This window comes from Lissotriton vulgaris, chromosome 3_1 (genome assembly GCF_964263255.1).
Source record: "Lissotriton vulgaris chromosome 3_1, aLisVul1.2, whole genome shotgun sequence".
NCBI classification, from domain to species: domain Eukaryota; kingdom Metazoa; phylum Chordata; class Amphibia; order Caudata; family Salamandridae; genus Lissotriton; species Lissotriton vulgaris.
Genome location: NC_141689.1, coordinates 1,019,467,582 through 1,019,491,790, shown reverse-complemented (window position 1 = coordinate 1,019,491,790; position 24,209 = coordinate 1,019,467,582). Strand labels below are relative to the sequence as shown.

At 43.7% G+C, this 24,209-nt stretch overlaps 1 protein-coding gene across 1 annotated transcript in view; it reads left to right on the top strand.

Annotated features, from left to right (window-relative positions):
• The window catches only part of FREM1 (FRAS1 related extracellular matrix 1), a 564,068-nt gene that overhangs the window by 257,473 nt on the left and 282,386 nt on the right, over positions 1-24,209 (top strand). The window contains exons 16-19 of the mRNA XM_086961404.1: positions 1,438-1,635; positions 5,277-5,462; positions 12,778-12,974; positions 13,607-13,832. Coding sequence (XP_086817530.1) covers positions 1,438-1,635; positions 5,277-5,462; positions 12,778-12,974; positions 13,607-13,832 — 807 coding nt within the window. The remainder of the gene's footprint in view (positions 1-1,437; positions 1,636-5,276; positions 5,463-12,777; positions 12,975-13,606; positions 13,833-24,209) is intronic.

Genomic DNA, 24,209 nt, shown 5'->3' with positions numbered 1-24,209 from the left:
CATTTGGGATATTCCAACAAAATATTTTAAATTATATCCAAATAAGAGGTTATTTATCACACATTAGGGTACTTTTGAAGTGTCTGGACTGTGTTGTTGTTACCAGGGTCTATAAGGCTGCCTATCAGTGATGTTTGCTCCTTCTTATAGAAGGTGATTTGTGCGAATGGGCTGAGAAATTGCCATGTTGGTCCATCAAAATATCTTTGGACCTGGTCTGCTGTTCCATCACTGGGTGGCACTATTCCCATGACTTTCAGATATAGAATAAAACATTAAGCAATTCTTTACTTTTACTATTGGCAAAATAAATAAATGGAGTGGTGGGAGTAAGGAATATCTTAGATGTGAATCAGCTGGTGCAGATAGAATGCATATGTTTGCTACCTGGCTTTCTTTATGAGTATTCTGGAGATAATAGCTATGTGTCTGCCTGGATTATTGGGGAAATAGGTTCTGTTGGATGGATCAATAATGCTATTTGGGCTCAATCAGACTAATAATGACCCACTATTATTCGGTGCATTAATTGTAACCAAAAGGATTATCACATTAAAATGGCTTAGTAAATGGCCAACAATCTTTTTCAATTGGTAGAAAGAGTTGTTGAAGTGTTATGTGTTTGAAGAGGATATAACAGAAAGACTAATCATCTTGCTAAAATTGGCTAGATATGGCCCAAATTTCATCTGACTTGTGGGCTTGGCAGCTAATTTGCAATGGACCCAAAATGTGTATGTAAATGTAAATGTATTTGAGCTTATATAGCGCACAGCTACCCGCAGTGGGTTTCCCGGCGCTTGCTTAGGGAACCCGTCCTGGTATTCCCCTGTGAGATAACCCCAGCAGCGTATCCACGAGGTGAAAGCCTGGCATCCCGCCGCAAGGGGCCGTTGTGGAGATTAAGCAAGCTATTGCCCAGAGTCGCAGAGTGTGAACCCGTGAGTCGAGAAGGCACCGGAGCGAGAATTATCGAGTCCGTGGAATTTTTAGCCCAAGACCCGTCAAGGCAGGGAATTGAACTCTGGTCCAGGGACGATCTCAGCTTCCGGGTCTGCCGCCTCTAACCCCTGAGCCACACTTCTCCACATATGTAGGAACTGTGTTGCCCAATAACTTTGTAGTAGATCTTGTTTACATTTTCTCTCTTCTTGTGTTCATTAAAGGTTCATGTCTGGTCCGGATGGGTGTGTTACATGACTACATTTGTTATACATCCCAACAATAAAGGGAACTACCTTTATTCAATAAGCTAAACATTCTAAGTTTAGAGGCCTTTTTGTTTTTATAAAGTTGTATATATAAAATGTATTTTTATGTTTTATACTTTGAAGTAGATATCAATGCTGCTTGGCAGAATGGATCCATCACTAGACATGATGCATTGCTTCTTTCTAAATCGGTTCTCATATTTAACTGCATGTCTCTGTCTTGCAGGTGGGGAGATTGGCTTGACGACTTGCTTTGACACAATCACCCTTGTGGTGTCTGATGGTGAGGCTGGTGCAGATGGTGGCGCTTGCTGTGTTGGGCGAATTCGATCTCCTTCCATTCCAAATCATGACTCATTTCCAGTTTATGACATTAACATTACGGTGTTACCTGTGGACAACCAACCTCCATCAATTGCAATCGGTAGGTACTGAATTCTGCTCCATTTTTGATGCGCTAATACGAAGAAGAAAAATGTCTCGTATGTAATTATTATCATCATTATTATTCATTTATTTACTTAGGAGATTTGAAGCAAGCTTTCAGATTAGTATAACTTCAAATTACTTAAAACACTAACATTTAATGCTTTAATGCAACTGCTGAAAAGGGCCATTCTATGTTTTTGCAACATTAATCTTATCAGGAAAAGGATGCAGTATAATGCAGATGGTGTTAGGGACTCTCTTGTGTAATAAATATATAATGCAGATAATGCTTTTATTTAACTTGTTTCTCTTTTTAAGCAAATAAGCCAATAAATGGTTATAATGAAGTGGTGGAATGTATGCACTGCTGTTGCTCTGGTGTAAAAAACACACACACACTTAAAATTATCCATAGTGATTCACAAACTAACTAGTTAGATAATACAATACTGCATATAATTGAAGTTTTCATCAAAACGTGCAAGGGGGAAGACAGTTTAACTAGGACAGGGATCTCCAACATTTCTGTAGCAGGAGCTACATCACATTCAATGTAAGTCATCCTGAGCTACTACTATTATTAGTGTTGTAATAGTGCCCAAATCAGACACAAATAAATTAGTGGCCACCATATGCAAGATAACTAGCAGCGATCACCTCGGTGCATCAGGCAAGATTGCCAAAAGTAATGTAAAAAAGCTCTTTATAAATGTTGAATGTCTCAATATGGGTATTCCAGCAGGGATAGCTGAATTGCCCCTGGCGCTAAGGTTTGAAATATTAGTATTAGGGGCTAGATGTATCAACATACCCTTTTGCGATTTCCAAATAGCGATTTTTAAGGAATCGCTATTTGGGAATTGCAAAATGGCATGTATGTAGAAAATCGCTATTTTTTAGCGATTTCTTAAAATTCCTTATTTGCGATTAGCAAATTGCTAATCGTAAATAAGGAATAATTTCCCATTCATTTCTATGGGCCAGGAGGCCCATAGGAATTAATGTGGAATTATTCTCAATTTGCGATTCGCAATTTGCTAATCGCAAATTGAGAATAATTTCAAGGGTGCAGGGGTGTCTCAAGGACACCCTGCTGCACCCCAAAAAAATGACATGTGTGCGCATATGGCGCACATACATGCCCTAAGGGCATGTATAAGCGTCACATGGCACCTTAACAATTTGCATAAAGTGCATTTGTTAAAGAATTCGCAAATTACCACCAACTACATGTTGGTGGTAATTTGCAATTTCTTAGCCAAAATTCGCTAAAATGAAATGTTTCATACATAGCATTTAAGAAATTGCAATTTGCGATTTCTTAACTCCATCGGTGCGGCGCATTTTCCCGCTGTGCGCTGAAGATTTGAAAATCCTGCGGTTCATGATGAGCTCAGCTCGTCATGAGCGTACGAGAGGTGTACTTCATGACGAGCTGAGCTCGTCATCGGCGTCAAAGGGGTTATATGGTTGCGCAATTTTAAGGAATCGCAAAATTTGCGATTTCTTAATATTGCAAACTTTTTGCATGATACATCTCATTTCCCGTTTTTCTTGTCGCAAACGCTGCTATTTTGCGAATCACAGCGTTTGCGACAAGAAAAAAGCTTAATACATCTACCCCTAAGTCTTCCCAAAGCCACATGATTTATCGCTGAAAATTCAGCTTTAAATATGTTTTGAAATTTGAGGTATTTTCCCCGAAACATCAGCCAATGAGTTCAAAAAATATAAACATTTTCACCTCAAATGCACACACTCAATTTGCTGCACATATTAATGCAATCGTGTAAAAGCTTCTAATTTAGTATGGTGAGCTACACACAGGAGAGCTATTCACATGGTGGAGAGCTACGATTAGCTCACGAGCAACTTGTTGGGGAATCTGGAACTAGGAGATCATATACTTAACTCATCAGGCACCGCTGACAGATACATTGTCAGGTTTTGTCCATTAGCCTGAAACGGGGCACAGTAGATTGTTAAAAAGAGAGATGGGTGGTCCTTACAGAAATTAGTCTAAATTAGTCTAAATTTGAAATCACTTTCCATCCCTGGCCACAAGATGTCCTCGTTTCCAAAAAGTTGGGAATCGAGATGCGAAAATATCTGTAAATTATGCTTTCACGACCCTTTATTAAATTCGACAGTGTTTTTGGTTTTAGTACATGTTTATATGAAAGTTTTATCATCACGACTTTTACGGTTCACAGGGAAAGATTCGTGTATTTGGATTCATCATTTTTCAAAATATTTGGTCGAGAACTCCACACTGTCCTCGTGCAATAAAGTTCTAAACCAATGATTTGAAATTGCGCATCAGTCTGTCGGGCTCGTGATATGAGTCAGTCCGGTCGTGTGTTTACATTTCATAGTGCCAGTAGAGTAACAAGTGTGCCATAGCCTCGATGCCCCGGTTCCACTTCACCTGCTGCACCAATGAAAGCTACACCCCTGATAATCAGTTTTGCCGAATGCTGGAGTTGTTGCACATGAATGCTACATTGTTTTGATTCCACACCATTCCTCTTTCTTCTACCACCCTACTCTTTATGTCTCTTGGTCTCACGATTAAAGGATCTCTTTTAATGCTAGTTGCCAGTTTCCTCTGCTTACGCCGTTTTCCTAACTCTCGCTTACCTTCTTTCTCTCTTTTCTCTCTTTCTCTATTTTGCTGTTACTCTAAGTCTGGTCCCGAAAGTTATTCATGGTCCCCAAAAAATGAGTGCAAGAGCCAAACGCCTGTAGCCACCAGTGCAAACTAAGCACTGGGTGCCCCATTTATTATAGTTTGATAAATGACAGCAAGTTTTCCTGCTGCGCTGCCAGACGTCAACATAAAATGGCAGGAGTGTGCCGTATCTACAAGATACGGCACACTTCTGTCCTTCTCCCCTGCACAGGCGCACAAACAGCAGCCGTGCGCCAATGCAGACACCCTTGCGTCATGATGCATGAGTGCCTGTGTTGCAAATATGATTGTTTTTATGCAGGAAGGAACACCTTCCTGCACAAAAACAAACATCGATGGCATTTTACTCGTTTCAACACTCCTACACCTACCCTGGGGGAGCATAGGATTCTGGCGCATTCCCAGCTTTAGAAAGAGTTGTAAATCTGGAAATGTGTCATGTTCAATGATGTTGCCTGGGAACACCCACAGCAACACCCATGGAACGCCCCTTTCATGCAGAGTAATGCGTGAAAGGAGCACATAGTTACAAGGCCGTGAAAAGTCACGCAGGGTGACTTTATGTGGCTTTGTAAATATGGGCAAGCCCATTGTGCCGTCAGTGCGTTAAAAAAAGTGACACACCGGCGGCGCAATTGGTTTGTAAATGAGACACTGAATTTCGTGAAACTAAGGTTTTAAATTTCAGGGATCATGTTTTCATGTTGAGAACTCAGAAATCAGCCACTACCCCAGATTTCCTCAGTGTGCAGTGGCGTAGACCCCACAGCCATTGCGGCTTCGAGGGCCCCCGTTCAGGCAAATAAAAATATGTTAGATATGGGAGACTTAGGGGCCTCTCTTCACATTCCTTGGGAGGGAGGGGGGTTATTGAGGGACTTCAGTGACAGATTCAGGCAAGCAGTCATCCGTTAGTGCACTAAGGAATGTATTGTTTGATTCAGGTAACATGTTCTTTGTGGATGAAGGGGGCTCCGCCGCCATTACCGAAAATCACTTGAGAGTTACAGATCCGGACACAGAAGAGGCCGACCTGAAGTTGGTGCTGCTGTCTCCGCCTCGCTTTGGCTACATTGAAAACATCCTCCCATCCCCGGGATTTGAGAAGAGCAACATGGGAATAAGTATAGGTAAGAACTGCCTTCAAACTGAAGACCTTTCCTGTTTGAATGGGATGCTCATTCATCAGAAATAGACCTCCATTTTGTAAACACCTGATACAAAATCCTTCATTCAGAGTTGCATGTTGTTTGAAGACTGGGGCCATTTCTTCTATGACCACTCATGTTTCTTTAACTACTTTTTTATATGGACTGACAGCGGGCCGATTATTTGTCTAGACGTCATTAATTACTGAACAATAATCACAATAAATATTAGAAACAGGTGATGGCTTCAAGAACAAGTAATGTAGTAAGGAATGTGATATACTAAATATATCTTGGGCTTCCAGCAACCTAATGGGGGGGCACGAGAAGTAGGAACACATTGTTTCAACTCACATTTTACCCATACGTATGCCACCATTGCTGAACAGGTGATATGCTAATTCCTGAGGCTTTCACACAGATAGATATAAGTAAAAAATATTTTTTAAATTAAGACTGGAGCCTTGAAACGGGGGCGGGGCTTATTTATAAGCCCCTCCCTTTCACCTCCGGTGCGTTCCTTTTTGTCACGTTCCGTGGCACAGGAGCCTGTCCCATATTTACGAGGCAGCCCTAAGCCACCTTTTTTGGCTCAATATGGCCTTGTAAATATCGTTCTCTTTAGCCCCGGTTTTGTTGTTAAAGGGGTGTGCAATGGGTGTGTTCCCAACAACAGCCATGATTTTTTAACACTACCCCAGATTTACGAGAAATCCAATCTCTAAGGCAACACCAAAAACCCACGCCTCCCCAGGGGAGGCAGAGGCATAAGGTAGGCACAACGAGGAGAAATATTTAATTTCTATGTGTGCTACATTCCTGCCCTTTTCTTTTGCCGTAGGCCAGCGCAGCAGGAAGGCCTGTGGCGCTGGCCTACGACACACACTCATAAATGAGGCCGTGGGGGGGGATTTTGTAAGGGGAGGAACGAGTAGACACTGATCAATGGAGACGCACTAATGGAGGGAAGCATATGTAGATTTCAGGAACCAAGTTTCCACAACTCCACCACAAAACAGACATGGCTACCCTTGTTCAATAAAGTTAAATGCTGTCTAGAGAGATTTACACATATATTTTTCAGATATTAACATATATTCATGTTTGCGTACAGGCAATGAAGATCGTTCTTTGTTTTCTAAAATATAGTCAACACTGCTGAATATTATCCTAAGATATTTTGACTGTATAAAATGTGGGAAATAGTTGTTGATTATGGTCTAAACTGTCAATGCTTTGCATTTATGTGGAACCCAGGTGAAATAGATTCCTCTGCTACTAATACTGTGACCAATGGCTCTGGAATGGATTTTCCCTTGTTGGTGTCAGTGCAAATATAGTGCACACCCACAACGTGGTAGCTTTACGCTCACAATGTTAACCTAAACAATGTCGCTCCAAGTGTTTTATAAAAGTGTGGAAAGTTTCCCTTCCTACACCAGCTTTTAAGGGGGTTTTAAAGACCCAACATTTTCACACCGATAAATGGTTTCTAGGTGAATAAAACACATTGGGCCCGCTGTAGGTGCCCTAATACTGGTCGGAAACGGCCGAATTCGGCCGTTCCCGACCGGTATTACGTTTTTCAGATGTAGGGCATGCATTCACAGAATCGGTATTTTACCGATTCTGTATTTACCGATTCGGTAAAATTACCAAATCGGTAAATACAGACTCGGTAAAATACCGATTCTGTAAATGCAGATGTAGCTGGCACATGTCAGAGTGCCATAGGACTTTAAGAATCGGTATTTTACCACCCAATCCTATTGGGTGGTAAAATACCGAATACTGAATACAGGTGTGCATGCACATCTGTGCATGCACACCTGTGCAATGTGACACACAGACATGCCCTTAGGGCATGTCTGTGTGCCACATGGCACACAAGTCCGGAATTGGGGTGCTAGAGGGTGTCAAAGTGACACCCCCTGCACCCTTGCAACAATCGGAATTTACCGAATCGGTAAATACCGATTCGGTATTCCACATTGATTCCTATGGGCTTCAAGGCCCATAGGAATCAATGGGGGATATCGATTCGGTATTTACAGAATCGGTAAATACCGAATCTTACCGATTTGGTATTTACCGGTTCTGAACTACCTACATTTCCCCCCCTCTAATTTACCACTTCTTAAATACCGAATCGGAATGATTCGGTATTTAAGAAGTGGTAAATTAGAATTACCTACATCGGGCCCTATGTGCGAATGTTCATTTTCTATAGTGTAAAGTTTGCAGATTTAGGTTTAAAGAAAACGGTGTATGCACGGAAATCGACAAATACCATCAATTTCCCTGGCAGATGCCTAGAACATAGATCGTAAACATATACTTTCTGTAGATGTAGGGTGACACATTGGAAGTTTATGACTTTATTTTGTGAATCGGGCCAATGTGAGTATTCTATCAAAAAGTCACAAAAGGGGGTTGAATAATGCAACAAATCAGTGCTACCTTACCACCATTTCTCATTTTCACCTTTCTCCAGTTCTTCCTTCATCCACTGGATGTCCTGACATAGGGTCTGATTATGAGTGCTGTGGGGTGAATGAGATAATAATTGCGTCTTATAAAATCCGACAACAAGGTGTAGAGAAGTTATTTGGAGCAATAATTATCACCTACATCGAGTTTTGCTTAAGATTGGGGCATACCAAGTGCATGTTGCCGCCTTCCACGCCAAAATCTGCCTATCCCAGTATTTTTTGGGTCTTTTCCACCCTTTAAAATCTGCAATACTTTACCTTTATCGTGCGTGGTAACTATTGGGTGCAATAAACATTAAACTGCTTACATTTGTGATCCATCTGTATCGATGGCGGACGGACTAAAGTTCATCTGCCATCGTAATCAGGCCCTAGATTCCCAAACACATTAATATGCTCTTTTTCTAATACTTCACGACTCAACCAATGGGTAGGGCCAGAATGATCATTCCACCATCATTTGATGAAAATACTCCAGACTAGGAGGATGAATGCTGTATGCAGAATGATGTCTCCTCTACTCTAAACAGGATTTGCAACAACTGTCAGTCACCTCATTGCCTGTTCCACAGGCTTAATTACACAACTATCCAGTAGAAGACTCAGCTCAATGTACATTCTACAGATCCAGAAAAAGCAGTGTGGCCCCAAGTGACACCGCCTTCAGCTGCCCCTCTTCAGTGCTGCACCTTCCTTTCATGCATTGTGCAGATGAAGGCGCCACAGAACCTGCAGTTCCAAAGGTCAAAAGATGAACCTCACCTGCTGTCTTTCAGGAAAGCTCTAAAAACATGGCTGTTTAATCTCTGACTTGCTATGGCACTTCTTACCGGATGAGCTAGTGCCTTGACACTTTTGGGTAATTGTATTGCCTTTATAAATCTCTTTTTCATTTCATTTCATTTTACTATATTTTTAATGGGGGGGTGCCATACCTCAAAAGCAAACATTCTACCATTACAGCCCCCTGCAGCTCTCTGCCACATTATCAAGCCCCTCAGTAGTTCCACTACGATTTATGTAGCTTTAATCACATATTAGTGCATATTTCGTACCTTTTTATCCCAGCAAAAGAAAACTTGATTGTAGAATTATCAGTGAATGAAGGGAGATGCAGTATCACAAGACATTAATAGTTGGTAGTGTTTTGCAGCCTGCAACCTGCTGAATTTTCAGTGTGCATTACACCAGGATTCTTATATATAGTGTTCTGCAGTATGCAGAAAAATCAAACAGCAAAAATGGACCTGTTAACCGCACCTTCCACACAGTTTCAATCAATTAAAGTCTGGTGCACTTTATTTCCAGTACCAGCCGTTGTGTGATACTGCTGCTGAGAAGAAAAAGATTCAGAAAAAAGTGGAATGGTGCACCCAGAAATATAACAGTTCACAAATGTTTGGTTTTGTTTAAAAATTATTCTTTCTTTATTTAATTCTCATGTAATGTGCAAAATATCCACTAAACGAACATCCAACCAACACGTTTCATTCCAAAAAACTTTTGAACTTCATCAGGGCTTTTTTGTCTTAACAATCATTAGACTCCTGGTTCATAGATTGATATTAACAATTTCCATGTTCATTGGTCGTGTCAAGCAAAAAGTGATTCAAGATCTCCATATTATTAAGCCAAGTCTGGCAAGAGTTTGCAGCTAATCCAATATTACATAGAGCAATAGTGATCCCCATATGATACCTGAATCCGTATCAAATTCGGTCTTCAGTGCCTCTCCAGTATTCCACAGTATTACTGGATTAGAAAGATGCAATACAACAGATCTCACTAGTTGGAATTCTTACTGGTAACATCACTGAATCTCCACGGTGCAGTTCTTATCCCATGTTGTCATTAGGTAATCTTTTGTAGCTTAGAAACATTAGTGATGACAACACCATAGTTTTCTTAATATCTAGTGTAGGTAGATACCACTTGTTGCACTGAACTGTTCCAGTGCAAATTCCCACTTCCCTGAAGTCTGTTAATTTGAGCTTTACAGCCAGTGCTATTTGTTTCCCATGAGTTGAAGGACATGACTGAAGAACAAGGGTTCGGCCATTCCATACACACCAACCACACTTCTCTGTCCCTATGCAACAACCCCTTAGAAGTTCCCCTGCTGCCTTTTTCACATTTCAACTATTGGATACAACATGGTTTACAATGTCAATAAGGTAATTGAGATATTACAAGACCACATTAATAGGTGGTGTTTTGTGGATTTATTTGCAGAATTACAGTATGCACTACAAGAGGCCACTACTATCTGTCATTCTGTGGTACTGATGGACTACAAAGATGCAGCTCTAGCTATCAATATTACCAAATTTCAATGGTGCAATAAATATTGCAAGTTTATGCTAGGTGGTGTATTACAGCCTGGATTCATTGCTGCATTATGGGGGTGTTAGTAGCAAATGTATGTTGCTAAGTGGAATTCTGCAGCTTAAACACTATTTCTGAGGAATTAAACAATGCCAAAAGCTTTCAACTTATATCTGCAGACAGAAATCTCTAGAGAGAGACTTTGGGTCCAGAGAAGTGGCAATGTGGTCATCTGGTTCTGCATCAGCAGACACGAAGGTAGCACACTTGGTGTGCAGGAAGGATTCTGTATCTGCCCTGCCCAGGGCAGTGAGCAAGCATTGGCGTAATTGCAACAACGGCATTCATGCATTGTTTCTGCTGGTAGTTGGTTCTCTATGTGCAGTGTGGAATGTCAGGCTGAGACTTCAAAGGCAGGAGTAAAGTAGTATGGAGGATCAGGCATTTGAGCTCTCTTCTTGCACCAATCATACAAGGACAAGACCAATTGTTCTATGACAGAGGGGGTGGTTAGAGGTATATTCAATCCTAACAAAGAAGCTGGTCTTCCGAGTTTGTGCTTTCAGAGCGTCTAGAGCAAGACGGTGTTTGGCTTATTTTCTCTGAAGTCATTTTCTACTCATATATTAGGGAGCTCAGAGAGGAGCATTATCTGGCCCAACAGTCTGATTCACCTGTTTTTTTATCAGGTTGATTGACCCCCCCACAGATTAATTTTGTCCCTGATTGTTGCTCTTTTTTCTGTAGCTGCTTTTTCAAATTGTATTCTTCAACGTGGCAAATTATGTTAATCCCTTTCTCTAATCTGTCTCAGAGTAGATGAAGGCCCCCATTAGGATGGCGGGCGGACTTTGCCTGCCCGCCATGCCAGTGCAAAACGGGACCTCCCGCCATAGAAGCGGCGGTCCCGCCTTGTCAATTAGGATGCGCCCGCCACACTGGCAGGTGCATCCTGTATTTTGACCATTGTAGCGGGCGGTGCTGAAAGTGCCGCCCGCCGCAAAGGTAAAAATGCATGTTGTGCATTTCAAAGCACAACATGACAGGCACCGCGTGGTGCCTGCCATGTTGCACTTTGAAATGCGAGGGGGTAGTATAGGTACCCCCCAACCCCCGGAGTCCCATGCGCCCCGCAACAGGCCCCCGCAGGGAGTCACCGCATGCCTTTCATAACGGAAAGGCATCTCTGCAAGCCCATCCTAATATGGCTGACGGTGTCTAATAGACACCGCCACCATATTAATCATTTTCTGCCCCGGCCGCAAGGCGACCGGGGCGGAAAAGCGGCAGACGTGTTTACGTCCGCTGCAGTCCACCCCGCCGTAGTAATATGGCGGGGGAAATGGGTGGTGGGCGGGCATTAATATCGGGCGGATTGCCACCGCCACCATGGCGATGGCGATCCGCGCGACATCATAATGGACCCCTTAGTGTTTTGCTAAAACTCAAAGACACCTGACACTTTTTAAGCGTATGTTTATTGCAGGATGACACTGCACCCAATCCTTTACAATTCATTAGCATGGCTAAGTATGCATGGATGTATTTAATAATGTGGTTGCATGTATTTAGCATCCCTAAGATTTTGAAAAAATGGTTTTATGAAAGAAACAATTGTAGTACTGACAAAACCCTGCAAACACAGTTAACATTAGCCAATGTGATTTGTTTTAGAGTGGATAAGCTGTGCCAGTTGTATGGCTATCATTGATGAAGACTTATATCAATGTTAGTCCTTGTGTCTATCTACCAAGACATACAAGAAAACAAATACATATTTTTATTGTTATGATTGTTGAAGCTGGTTGTTTAAGAGAGAGAGAGTATCTTCTAAAAGAACATTGCTCAAAGATTTGTCTTATTCAGGTTTCCAGGTCTATCCATGTCGACAGCTAATTGCCACTTACTCATTAATAGTCTATGAATAGTGTTTTTATTGTATATTCTCATAATGGGAACTGTTATATAAAAGACAAGAATTGGTTGGCAAAGTTCAGGCAAAATGTGGTGCTTTCCACTCTTTAGTCGTCTAACAACAAGACCCAAATCTGTTTTCCTCCGCCTGTCCTTCAGTGCATGTCACACTCCGAAGAGAGTAGACCTATATCCTCCCTTATCTAGATATTACTGAAACAGAGCATGCCAAAGATAAGCTAATCTGAAAATCTTTTCTCCACTTCTGTCACTGTCCTGGCTTTTCTTACCACGTCTGCATACTCTTTTTCACTAGTTCTTTAGCAAATTACGCTACAGTTTCTTCAGTTGTACAACTTCTCCAAAGTTTCATGTTCATAACATAAAGTAGCCTGCGCTTAACTAATAACTCAGAATGCTTATTGACTAATGTAAATGACCTTTCATTCATCACCCCAGTTTGAGTTTTCCACACTGCATTGAAATTCATGTAACTTGTCTCTGTTGTATAAGGTGTTTTTCTATTGTTACTTGTTAATGTTTTTCATGTATTTTCTTCTCACTAGCTGCATTTCAGTTGAAGGACATGAAGGCATTGCACATTAACTATGTGCAGTCCAGGCACATAAGGATTGAGCCAACCAGCGACCAGTTCCTGATTTACGTCAGTGATGGAGCTCATCGCTCTGTGGAGTTGCCATTTTATGTCATTATCAACCCAGTCAATGATGAAGTCCCAGAGTTCCTAGCAAGAAATATCACTGTAAGGAAACCATTCAACGTTTTCTGTTTGGTGTTTTTGCCTGTTCTGTGTGCAATCTTTTAGTTCTAAAATTATCTATATCAAATGGAAGTTAGCCCCCAGATGTTCCTTCAACCAAAATAAAATCCTTAAAGGGACTCCATCCTATCAGCCAATAAACATTTATTTTGAAACTACCATGAACTCTGCAACTCAAAGCATTACAGGCGGATGTCTAATCTTCCATGCCTCTTACTTCGACTGCCCTAAAATACAGGTAGGCAGGCACCTATCAATGATTTCAACCCATGTTTACTTGTTCTCCTGGAATGTGCCTCTCCCCCTCCCCAACCCCCACGCATCCCTGTCTGAATGCTCTCAGACTAACTCATTTTCAGTACTTTAAATGATTATATGATGAAGTAAATGTAACATGACCGTTTACTGCAACATTTCAACTTTATCATCATAAAACTGTAACAAAACATGCATTGTTAGTGTACAACACTGTTCAGAAAACCGCTTTGTCAAACAAAAGAAGGTTTTAATATATTCAGAATGGAAGAAAGGTAACAGTAGTATATTTTCCACAATGCCACATGAAGTCCATTCTCCCTAAGATTTAAGACTGTATTTCTGGCCTTTCTTTCCAGGTTCTGGAAGGACAAATGAAAGAACTTGATCCAGCGGTAATAAATGCCGTGGACTTGGACGTTCCGAGGAATCCTTTGATGTTCACAATAACGGAGCCACCACAGCACGGACTTGTTATGCATGGAGTGTACGGCAATGACATCACCCGCTACAAACGGCTAATCAGCAGCAATCAAAAGCATGGACTTCCATTGCATGACTTCTCTATGGACCATCTAAAAAATGGTGTGTATTTAGCATTGAGTGTGCTGATGCTTTACACAGTTTGCACAAGTTTAGCCAAATTAATGAGTGTCTAGAAATGTAAATTCAAAGTTTCGCACCTGAAGTCTAAATAGTATACTGCTCCTTGTCCTATAAACATGCACTGTACTAAACAGTACCATCCATTCTCTTCCTGGTTGAGGTATTAGTCAAAAGGAATTAATGCTGGCACAAAATCAAAATCATATCATTAGATTAATTAGAGTGTGGGCTCTCCATAATCAGATCTTTAGCCTTGCACCTCTGTATTATCATGGGACTCATCTATGACCTCCAATATGCAGTCAGTGTACTTTATCTCATATATCATGCACATTTTAATCCAAGGGCAATAATTATGGCCAAGACATGCAGTGCTGTGCAGAAAGTCACCTTGTTGCACTGCACAGCATGTAAGGGAAAGGGCTGGAATGAGCTGTATTTAAGTCAATACAGCAAATTCCTGCCTTTTCCCCTGTACTGGTGCCCTTTTGGCTGTCCAGCTCCAATGCAGGCACCCTTGCACCAAGGTGCAAGGGTGCCGCTGTTGCATATATAACTGTATTTTGTGCAGAAAGGGCCAGCTTCCTGCACAAAAACAATCCCCTGAGGCTTCTTCCTCTTTCCATGTGTATGGGTGCTGCAGATTGCAGCACACATAGAAGAAAAAACAAGGAGAAATAAAGATATAAAGATATCTCTCCTTGATACTCCTCACCTGGGGAGGCGAAAGTTTTGGGTGTATTCCAGGGTCTACCACTTCTGTTAAATCTGGGATTGCTTCTCAATCTGTGGATGTTGCATGGGAACACTCATAGAAACGACTTCCTGGCACAGGGTAATGCAACTCATCAATGTGCGCTGTGTTGCATTACTCGAGTTTTATGAAGCCACTCAGGGCCACGCAAGATGGCCTTGCATGATTCATAAATCTCATTATTAAGATGCGTCCCTCTTGCACCATGGTGCATGGTACAAGCGTGACTCAAAGGGGCTTGTAAATATTCCCCCAAGTCCTTGCATTTCTTTATCAGGGTTTTCACACAAGACAGATGTATTCCAAAAAGCACAGAGGTGGATGATATATTTTGGAGATTCCTTAATCAGTATGCACCCCAGCAAATAGTAATCAATCAATCAATCAATCAATCAATAAATCAGGGATTTGTTAAGCGCACTACTCATCCATGAGGGTCTCAAGGCATGGGAGGAGGGAGAGGATAAGCAGATTCGGTCAGTCAAAGAGACAGGTCTTGAGGGTCTTCCTGAAGATGTGCAGAGAGGGGGCGTGTCTTATGTTGACCAATAGCTCGTTCCAGGTCTTGGCCACAATGTAGGAGAAGTAATTCTCATCAAAGTGTAGGCAGTCTGTTGTACAGTGGGCAATGTTATTCAAAAGAAAATACAAAAGGCATTGAGTTTACAATCTTTTGTCTGGCAGCATTTGATTTAATTGCTAGCTGATGGCTGAAGTTGAATGTAAATACCAAACGTGAATCTCAGTCAATTCATTTTCTAAATAAAGAAGAATAAACTGTTCCCCAGTGAGTATGAAATTTAGCACATCCAAGATAATATATTCATTTACACTGTCCCCAATATTCTTTTCACATTATGTTGTAATTGCGATGGGTAATGTGACCTTCTTGTTCAGCTCTTTATTTCACAAGAATGTCAAATCTCTGTGAGAGTATACATAAGTCAATCAGCTAAAAGTTGCCAAGATTCAGTGATTGCTTTCTGAGTATTAACTACACCATTCTCCAGACAACCCACAACTCATACAGCTCCAGGGAGCCTTAATTTTGTTGTTACAAAATAAGATGTATTTTTCTAGCACGCCATGTTTATTCACATGGGGAGACTCTCAGACTCTTCTGTTGCTACATCTTTTACGTATGACATGTCTTTCCTTTTGCCAATTTAAGGTACATTGAGCTTTTATAATGGTTCCCTCAGTATTAGACTTTGGTTCTTCATATTTTGACTGCCCATCCACTCTCAACAATACCTATTCTGGTTTGCTATCTGCAGAATTGATGTGCTTGATTCCACATTTTTTTTGCTTATTTAAGCTACACTTAAGTGTGCAAACATGTCATGTGAATGACAATATCCTAGACTCTGCTATATTAAAACTTGTCTTTTTCCAAAAGGTTTGATTGTGTTGCAAGATGTTTTAATTTAGTGCCATGTGGCAAGAACAACTGTCCTCCTGTGGGGAAACCACTCTCTCTCCCACCACAGAGTACCGCAGAGCCAACATACCTGCTATGTGACAGTGCACTTTATAAGTAATCCAAATAATTAAATAGCAGGATTTGCAGACATTTATACCCCTACTTGAAACTTGAATAGGGACAGGAATGTGGAGGGGTGTGTTTGAGGGTGAAGAAGGAGTGGCTTTACTTCAGGAAGCTATGGTGAAATCCACAAAGTAATAAACTAGAGGTCATTGTGTTACATGCCCAATATATTTTACACCCCAGCTTTATAAAAACATTACCCCTAAAAAGTTTTCCTGATCAACCCACTTTCAAAGCCATTTAGAGAAATGTTTTTCCTCCCCAAAAATGTTTTCCTGTGAAGAAAATAGAACATACAAAGCTTAATGTACTAATGCAAGTTTCTGCATTGCTGACTCCTGCAGATTGAATTCTATGTGGAAAATTGATGTGCCATGCCACGTGAACTGTGCCTCAAAAATTCTGTCCATGCTTTCTATGTGACCTGTTTATGGTATTAGGATAATTTCATCTGCGGTAACACATGCTTCCACAAACCATCTGGCCTGTTGACAGTAGCAGCCTCAAACTGGAAAAATAATGACCATTTCCTGGAGAGGAGCAAGCCTTGTGCATTACTGTAGAGGAAAATGGCTGCAGAGGCAAAAACCATCACAGAGCATACTTGTTAGTGTCCTTATGCAAGACAAGCCACTGCATAGCGATTTAATCTATTTGAAAAGTAAAGTGCTGCCCCAAGAGGTAATGCTGCAATTATTCAATGTCCCAATTTGAATCAAGGCTGACCTTCTCAAGGGTAGAACAGAATAATTCATGTGGGAGTAGCCTATGGCGAATGAAAAGGATTGGATGTACTCCATCAGAGAATTGCAATGCCAAAGCTGCCAAAACTCCACCCCAAAGGCCTCATTTCAAAATGGAAAAAGAAGGGAGATGCTGGGGAAAAGTAATATTGGCTCAGATGTCATGGCCATCTATAGGGTATAGGTTACCACCAAAAGGGGCAGCCCTAAGACCTCAACCTGGGGCAAAATAAAGACTGGAAACCGAACAAAGGTTCAAGTAGTGTAAAATAGAAAGTAACAATACTAAAGAATTGAACAGAAAAATGATAAAGTCGCGAGAAAAGGGACAGAAAGAGAAAGAAAAAGGAAAAGGAAAGAAATATGACAAAATTACAGGAATTTTTTCAATATATTTTTTTAATTATAACAAACGTACCTAAAAACTTTTTTTTTTTTTAAATTCTTTCCTTGCTGTGGATTTATCATTCATAGGTGATGAAATTTTTAGGTTATTTCCCTGGTTATTCCGGTATCGGAAATATTCTCTTTCTATATCTACCTCTTGGTTCTTGTTCAGTACCTATTTGTACGGGGTGTTGGCACTTCTTTGTTTTACCTTTTGAACACTTGTTTCTTCCACTGATCTTTGTAATAGCGTTTGCATTTAATACTGATCACAATCGGAGGAGCTACGCCGCGAACCAAGATGGCCGCATAAGCTCCCGGCTCCGCCGACCTCCGCCGGGGGCTCGTCTATCCTGTCGTTTATCCTCTACCCACGCCCTGTGCCTGGATGTATGAAGGTTGCCTGATGCCAACGATGCTTTCCCGGTTTTCCTACCTTATTCAGCGACGAAGTTATGTCGTGTCCCATTCTTGGCCTACTCCCGGGCTGCCGCCGGGACCTCGATTTTTGAAACACCCGGAGGGACCTGATCAACATCCGCTGTGGGACCGCGAATGTGGCCGGTCTTCCAGGTTTGAATAATTCTTTCCGCTTGTGACTCTTGTCCTCGCTGATGGATGGTGCCGGAGAAGAGACACTGATGTGCTGCGATCCTCCTGCACCGTGGCTGTGGGTTGTGTGCCTGACCCTCGTTTTCCGGTCCGGGGGCTGACGGGCTGCACCCACGGCCGGCGTTTGTGCCGAGTGTGCCAGTTCGGGGCGCCCTTGTTGTTGCGGTCGCCAAATGCGTGCCCGGAGCCCGGCGATGTGGGCTGGAGATTGTGTCCCCCTCCGTCCTCTGGACCCCGGGATGGAGGGGATGGATGGCGCACATTCATTGAGATCCGTAATGGTGGCGATTGGGGCGCTCCGCTCGCAATTCACCGGCGCATGTGTCTCCCTGGCGTCGAAACTGGATGATGTCTGCTCGCGACCGGCCACGGACGCTGCAGCGCCTGCACAGAAGTCTGCGGTCCGGTCGAACGATTTGACCTACCGTCTTCGGGAGCCCGAGCGGCAGCCCGACTTTGCTCCTTTGAGAGTCGGCCTCACTTTTCCTTCATCTGCTACAGTACATGGTCTTCCCTCTAAGCCTCCTAGCCGATGGTGTATCGTCACTGGATGCCATGTTCTTCATTGCCGAGTCTCAGGGTTCCGTCGAAGGGGATCGCCATTTTCCTTTGTTCTGGCCCGTTTGCATAACGGATGCCACCATTTTGTGACCGGACTTTGCCTCACCTTCACTGCCTTGGTCTGCCATGGACGCTTTGACTGCCTCTGGTCGGATGTGGCTTGGTCGGGATGTGCTCCGGAACGGATTCGCTCTGGTCAGGGTTGACTTTGACTTTGAGGTTTTCTTGCTCCTTGCCACTGCTTTGGACCATCTGAGACGCTCCCTTTGTTTGCAACTGTTATGACTTTGGCGATGAATCTCCTCGTGAGGCTTGCAGGGTTGACTTCTATTTCCCTGGGGTTGCTCCGTTTACTTTTGCCGGGACTGCACCGAATACCTCACCGGGCCGGGGGTAGGATGGGGGGGGGTTTTCCTGGTGACTGTCCTCCCCGTGATAATGCTGACCGTTTTGCTTTGCTTGATGATGATTGTGCTATGGGGGGGTCACCGCCGGCGGGGGGTACCAGGTGTCCGGGGGCCTGTTTGTTTTTCTCCTCCTCCACTTCTTCTTATATTTTCCCTTCTGTGGGGCAGTTCCGGGGCGACAGGCACGCTGTTAGTGGGTTAGGCCGTAGCCATTACAGGGGTGCAGGGTGGCGGGTGTGGGGGGGTTTGTTATTTTAGTTTGTTTTGTTCTATCGTCCCTATCGCTCTTTTCCGGCTTTGGGAGGGTTCTTTCCTCTTTAGTAGGGTTGGCTGTCTCTTGGTCTTGCACCTTTTTTTTTCTTTTTCGGCTTCTCGACAAGCCTCTGTTTTTCTGTTATTGGGGGGGGGTAGGCTCTCTGGGGTGATTCTTAGAAATGTGGATTATTGTACTGTGGTTTATTGTCCAGTATTATCGCCGTGGCTGCCCAGATTGCATATTTGCTTTAGTCATAGCCTATCTCCGACTGTAATTGGGGTAAGTCCCAATCGTCTCCTTTGTGCTTCTGTCCTGTAAGGTGTGATGTCCTTGTTGTTGTAGCCCCTACTCTTTTTCTAAAATTTAAAAATGAAAACCTCATATCCTGTTGCGAGCCCCACAACCACATCTGGTGTACTTTGATATATCCTGTTTACTGATTGGCTCCAGTTTCTCCTGTTTTCATTGATTGTCTTTGCGGCCGGCCATGATGGATGTGGGCCTGCGCATGTATCTCCTTCTTTTTTGAATAAAGGTTTTCAAAAAAATTAAAAAAAATAAAATACTGATCACAATCACAGGTTTTTAGATACCAATTCCTTTTGGCCTTTTCTCCTTTTGAAATTGGTTATTTTCTAGTTATTTTATCCATCCTTCGCTCATGATTTGGCTGGAATGACTGATCTTGTGCTATGATGTGACCCCGACGCTCCAAAAAAATTTCTGATACCCCTTTCTTCATTTATAGACTTTTATCAAATTTCCAATTAGAAGCTCTGGTTTCCATTCTTATTTTTCCTGATGATGAAAATCTAATTCTAATATGGTTGAAACGTGGTTGATGCCTACATGTTGCCTTGATTGAAGAGGACACATTCTAGCTATGTGTTGTTTCTGCCATGTTCAAATCACATATATGTAATGTAAGAAAGTGAGTTTCTGTTGCAGTACCCCCCCCCCCACTTTTTGCCTGATACCTGATGCACTTTTTCCGTGGTGTGCCCTGGGTCCCTGCCAATCAGGTACCCAGGGCCTGTGTTCCTTCCCTAAAACTGTGTTAAAGCTAAAACCCGATTGGCACCTCTGGCCGCCTGTCCGCTCCTAGCAAATGGTACCCTAGGTACCCAGGGCATGGTGACCAGAAAAGACCCCTAAGGGCTGCAGCACTTACTGTGCCACCCACTTACTGTACCATAACCACTGGCCTCTCAACCCCCCCACACTAGCCTGACTCAGCTCTCAGGGGATTCTTAGTCCTAAGCTCGAGCTTCAGGAATTAACATCTCTCCTACCCGTTGCGACCCCCCACCCCCTTCAACTAAAAGCGTGGCCAGCTCGATTCTGACTGTCATTTATTTAAACACCCGCTCGCTGGCCAAACACCAGTTAGAGATTTTTCATTTATTAGATTCAGAGAAGCCTGACATACTCTTTGTGACGGAAACCTGGCTCAATGAGGAGTCGACCTCCGACATTTTGGCGGCGGTGCCCCCAGGCTATTACATTCTCCAGTTTAATAGATCCTCTGGTAAGCCCGGTGGGGGGTCGCAGCCATTGTTAGGCACCCAACCAGGTTTTCGTCTCTAGAGGCTGTTGATATTCCCTCAGTCGACTACCTCATTCTAAGACTTAATTCCTCCCTTTCCCCCCTTATATGTGTTCTTGTTTATCGCCCTCCCCAACACATGCCTGGCTTTCCATCGCTCTTTGGCGATATGCTTTCCCAACTAGTGATCAACAACTCGAAAACGCTGATCATCGGCGATTTTAACAATTGGCCCTCAGATGCTAGGGAGAGCACGGATTTCTTAGCAGGCATGAATTGTATTCAACATATCCAGTCGGCAACGCATATTAAAGGCCACGTTATAGACCAGGTCTGGACGTCCAATTTGGACATCTCCCTACCTCTCATCTCTCCCTGTCCGTGGCCTGACCACTTCATCATTACGTTTTCCCTGGCCTTTTCCCCCCATACCAGCCAAACACCTACGGGGGACCTCCTGACCAGGAACTGGAACAGGGCTGATCTTGATAAATCTTGCTCCTTACTCAGCGCCTCTTCCCCCATCGAACAGGACTCCCTGAACACCCAGGCTGCCAGTGTGAAGCACTGGCTTGATTCCGCTAGTAACACTGTGGCACCCCTTAGACGCCTTAAATTAAAGCGCCCCCACAACGCCCAGAGATGGTTCTCGGATGAACTAAAAGCTAAAAAACTTACACTTAGACGGTCCGAACGTAGTTGGAAGCGTAACTACGCCCCTGAGAAAAAAGTGCTATTCATGGCCCAGCTTAAAGACTATAAACTGTCCATCCTCCACGCTAAAACCTTGTATTTTTCCAAGAGGATTACTGACTCCGCTTCCAAGGCAAAAGATATTTTTTCCATAGTAGGAGAACTTTCACACCCTGACAGAGTTACCATTAAACCTTCCCCTTCCCAAGAATTATGTGACTCCCTTAATTCCTTTTTTGTGGAAAAAATTGCAAAAATCAAAGAGAGTATTCCCCATCGCACAGCATCTTCTACACTCACAGTTGCCCCAACATTTATTATTAGCAACTTTCACACAGTGGACCAGCTACCCCCAATTTCTGAGGAGGAATTTCTAGCCTTACTAAAAAAGGTGAGCTCTGGCTCACCTACAGATTGTTGCCCCCCCCCCCATATTCTACGTGAGGTTTTTACTGTTTGTCCCAAACCCCCCCTGGCACTTCTTAATAAATCCCTCCGGCTTGGTCTGGTCCCTGACTCCTTCAAAACAGCCGAAGTGATACCCATTTTAAAGAAACCTACTGCGGACCCCTCTCTTATGAGCAACTTCCGTCCCATCTCCCTGCTCCCCTACCTCAGTAAAGTACTTGAGACTCATGTCACCAACTTCTTGAGCTCGTTCATTGAACGCACCCAGTTCTTCGACCCTCGTCAGGCTGGGTTCAGACCGGCCCATTCAACTGAGTCAGTCATCTTGTCAGTGATGGAGGAGCTGAGGGGAGGAGCGGACCTTGGGATCAACCAGGCCTTGGTGCTCCTGGATTTGTCGGCTGCCTTCGACACGGTCGACCATGATATTTTGGTCGACCGTGTCGGCGACGCCGGTGTCCGGGGGCCGGCTCTTGGCTGGATTCGCTCTTTTCTGAGCAACGGTCATCAGGCTGTGCGTCTATCCAACTTCTCAGCGGATAAGGTCAAGCTGTCATGTGGCGTCCCCCAGGGTTCTTCCCTTTCCCCCCTTCTTTTTAACCTATACCTGACTCCCCTCATTCAGGCTCTGCGGGGGTGTAATGTCACTGCAGTCAACTACGCTGACGATATCCAGCTGGTCTTTGATATTGACTCCTCCGAACAATCTATACATAATTTCCAGTCCACCTTATGTCTCATCAGTAACTGGATGGAAAAAAACCACCTAAAGTTTAACCCCGACAAGACCGAGTTGGTCTTGTTTGGAGGTACTTCCAATCCCTGGAACCCTAATTTTTGGCCTTCTGGCCTTGGTCCCCCGCCCTGCCCTGTTAATTCAGTAAGAAGCTTAGGAGTCATTATCAGTAAGGACCTCTCCATGAAGCCTCAGATTAATGCTGTGGTATCCTCCTGTTTTTTTCATCTTCGGAAAATCCGGAAGATCTCTCGATTTCTAACCATGGAGGCCCTGACCCTGGCGTTGCTGGCCCTGGTAGTCTCTAGGATTGATTATGCCAACTCCCTCTATGTTGGCAACCCGGCATACCAGCTGAATCGCCTTCAGCTGGTGCAAAATCAGGCCGTGAGACTAGTCTTCCATCAGCCCAGACACTGCCATGTTCGTCCCTTACTCAAATCCCTTCACTGGTTCCCAGTGGCCAAACGCAGAGAATTCAAACTTGACTGCATTATTTTTAAAGCCCTGGCTGGCCTTGGTCCTGTTTTTATATCCTCTCTTCTCCATCGTTACTCTCCTCTGCGTCATCTCCGCTCTTCTCACCTGGCCCTTCTCACCACCCCCACATTTAACCGTAAAAAACATGGCGGTCTCAGATTTTCATTTCTTGCCCCGTCTCGGTGGAATGCACTGCCCTTGGAGCTGAGACTCACTCCTTCTTATCCCCAATTTAGATCCCTTCTGAAAACTTTACTGTTCTGTCAAGCTCATGCATAAACATTTTCCTTTCTGATCCTTCCTAAATCCACTACACTGTTTCAATGTTTTGCTCACCCAGTGTTCACAGCGCCATGAAACCGTTCGGTGTAAGTGCGCTATAAAAATATTTTTAACATAACATTTTTAACCCTTAGGGGCCCTGTACCCTGGCACCCACACACTGCCTTTGCCGGTTGAGTGCCTAAGTACAGAACTAAACAAAGAGTCGAAATGGCACACATCCCAGTGTGACATGCCCACAAACCCACTGCCCTGGCATACATCAGTCACCCCTCTAGCTGGGTGCGCTATGCCAGTGGTGTGGGCACAGGTGCATGAGCCCTGTGCCCCTACAGTACCCAGGGCCATTCCTGGGCACTGTAAGTGTAGTGATGCCATTAAGAGTATATGGTGCTGGGAGGTCGACATTACAAACTCCACAACACCATAATGGCTACACTGACGACTGACAAGTTTGGTATCAAACTTCTCAGCACATTAAATCCACATTGATGCCAGTGTGGGATTTAATGAAAAATGCACCACAGAGGGCATCTTAGAGATGCCCCCTGAAACCTAACCACAATCCACATCTGGACTGAGAGGTGCCTAGGCTGCCACTCAGCAGACATATTGCAGGACCCCTGGGTGGAGAGCCCCCGCTCTCCTGGGCATGCAACAATGCACATCTTGGGCGAGGTGCTAGGTCTCCTCCCCCAGGATGGGCAGGGGGAAGCTTCAAAGGCCTGCCGCCTCTGTGAGCTTCTCCAGACCATTTGCTGTACCCAGCAACTGGCCCCCACCAGTCCTGACCCCCACTCTGGCGGGAAGACTGGCGGGAAAAGCTACGTCAGGAAGGGGGTGTGCCAGCCTGTGCCAACCCCACCCCTCAGGTGGGGGAGACGAGGTGAAGCACGACCCGGGGGCTCCGGCCATCTTGAAGATGGGGAGCCCTGCCCAATC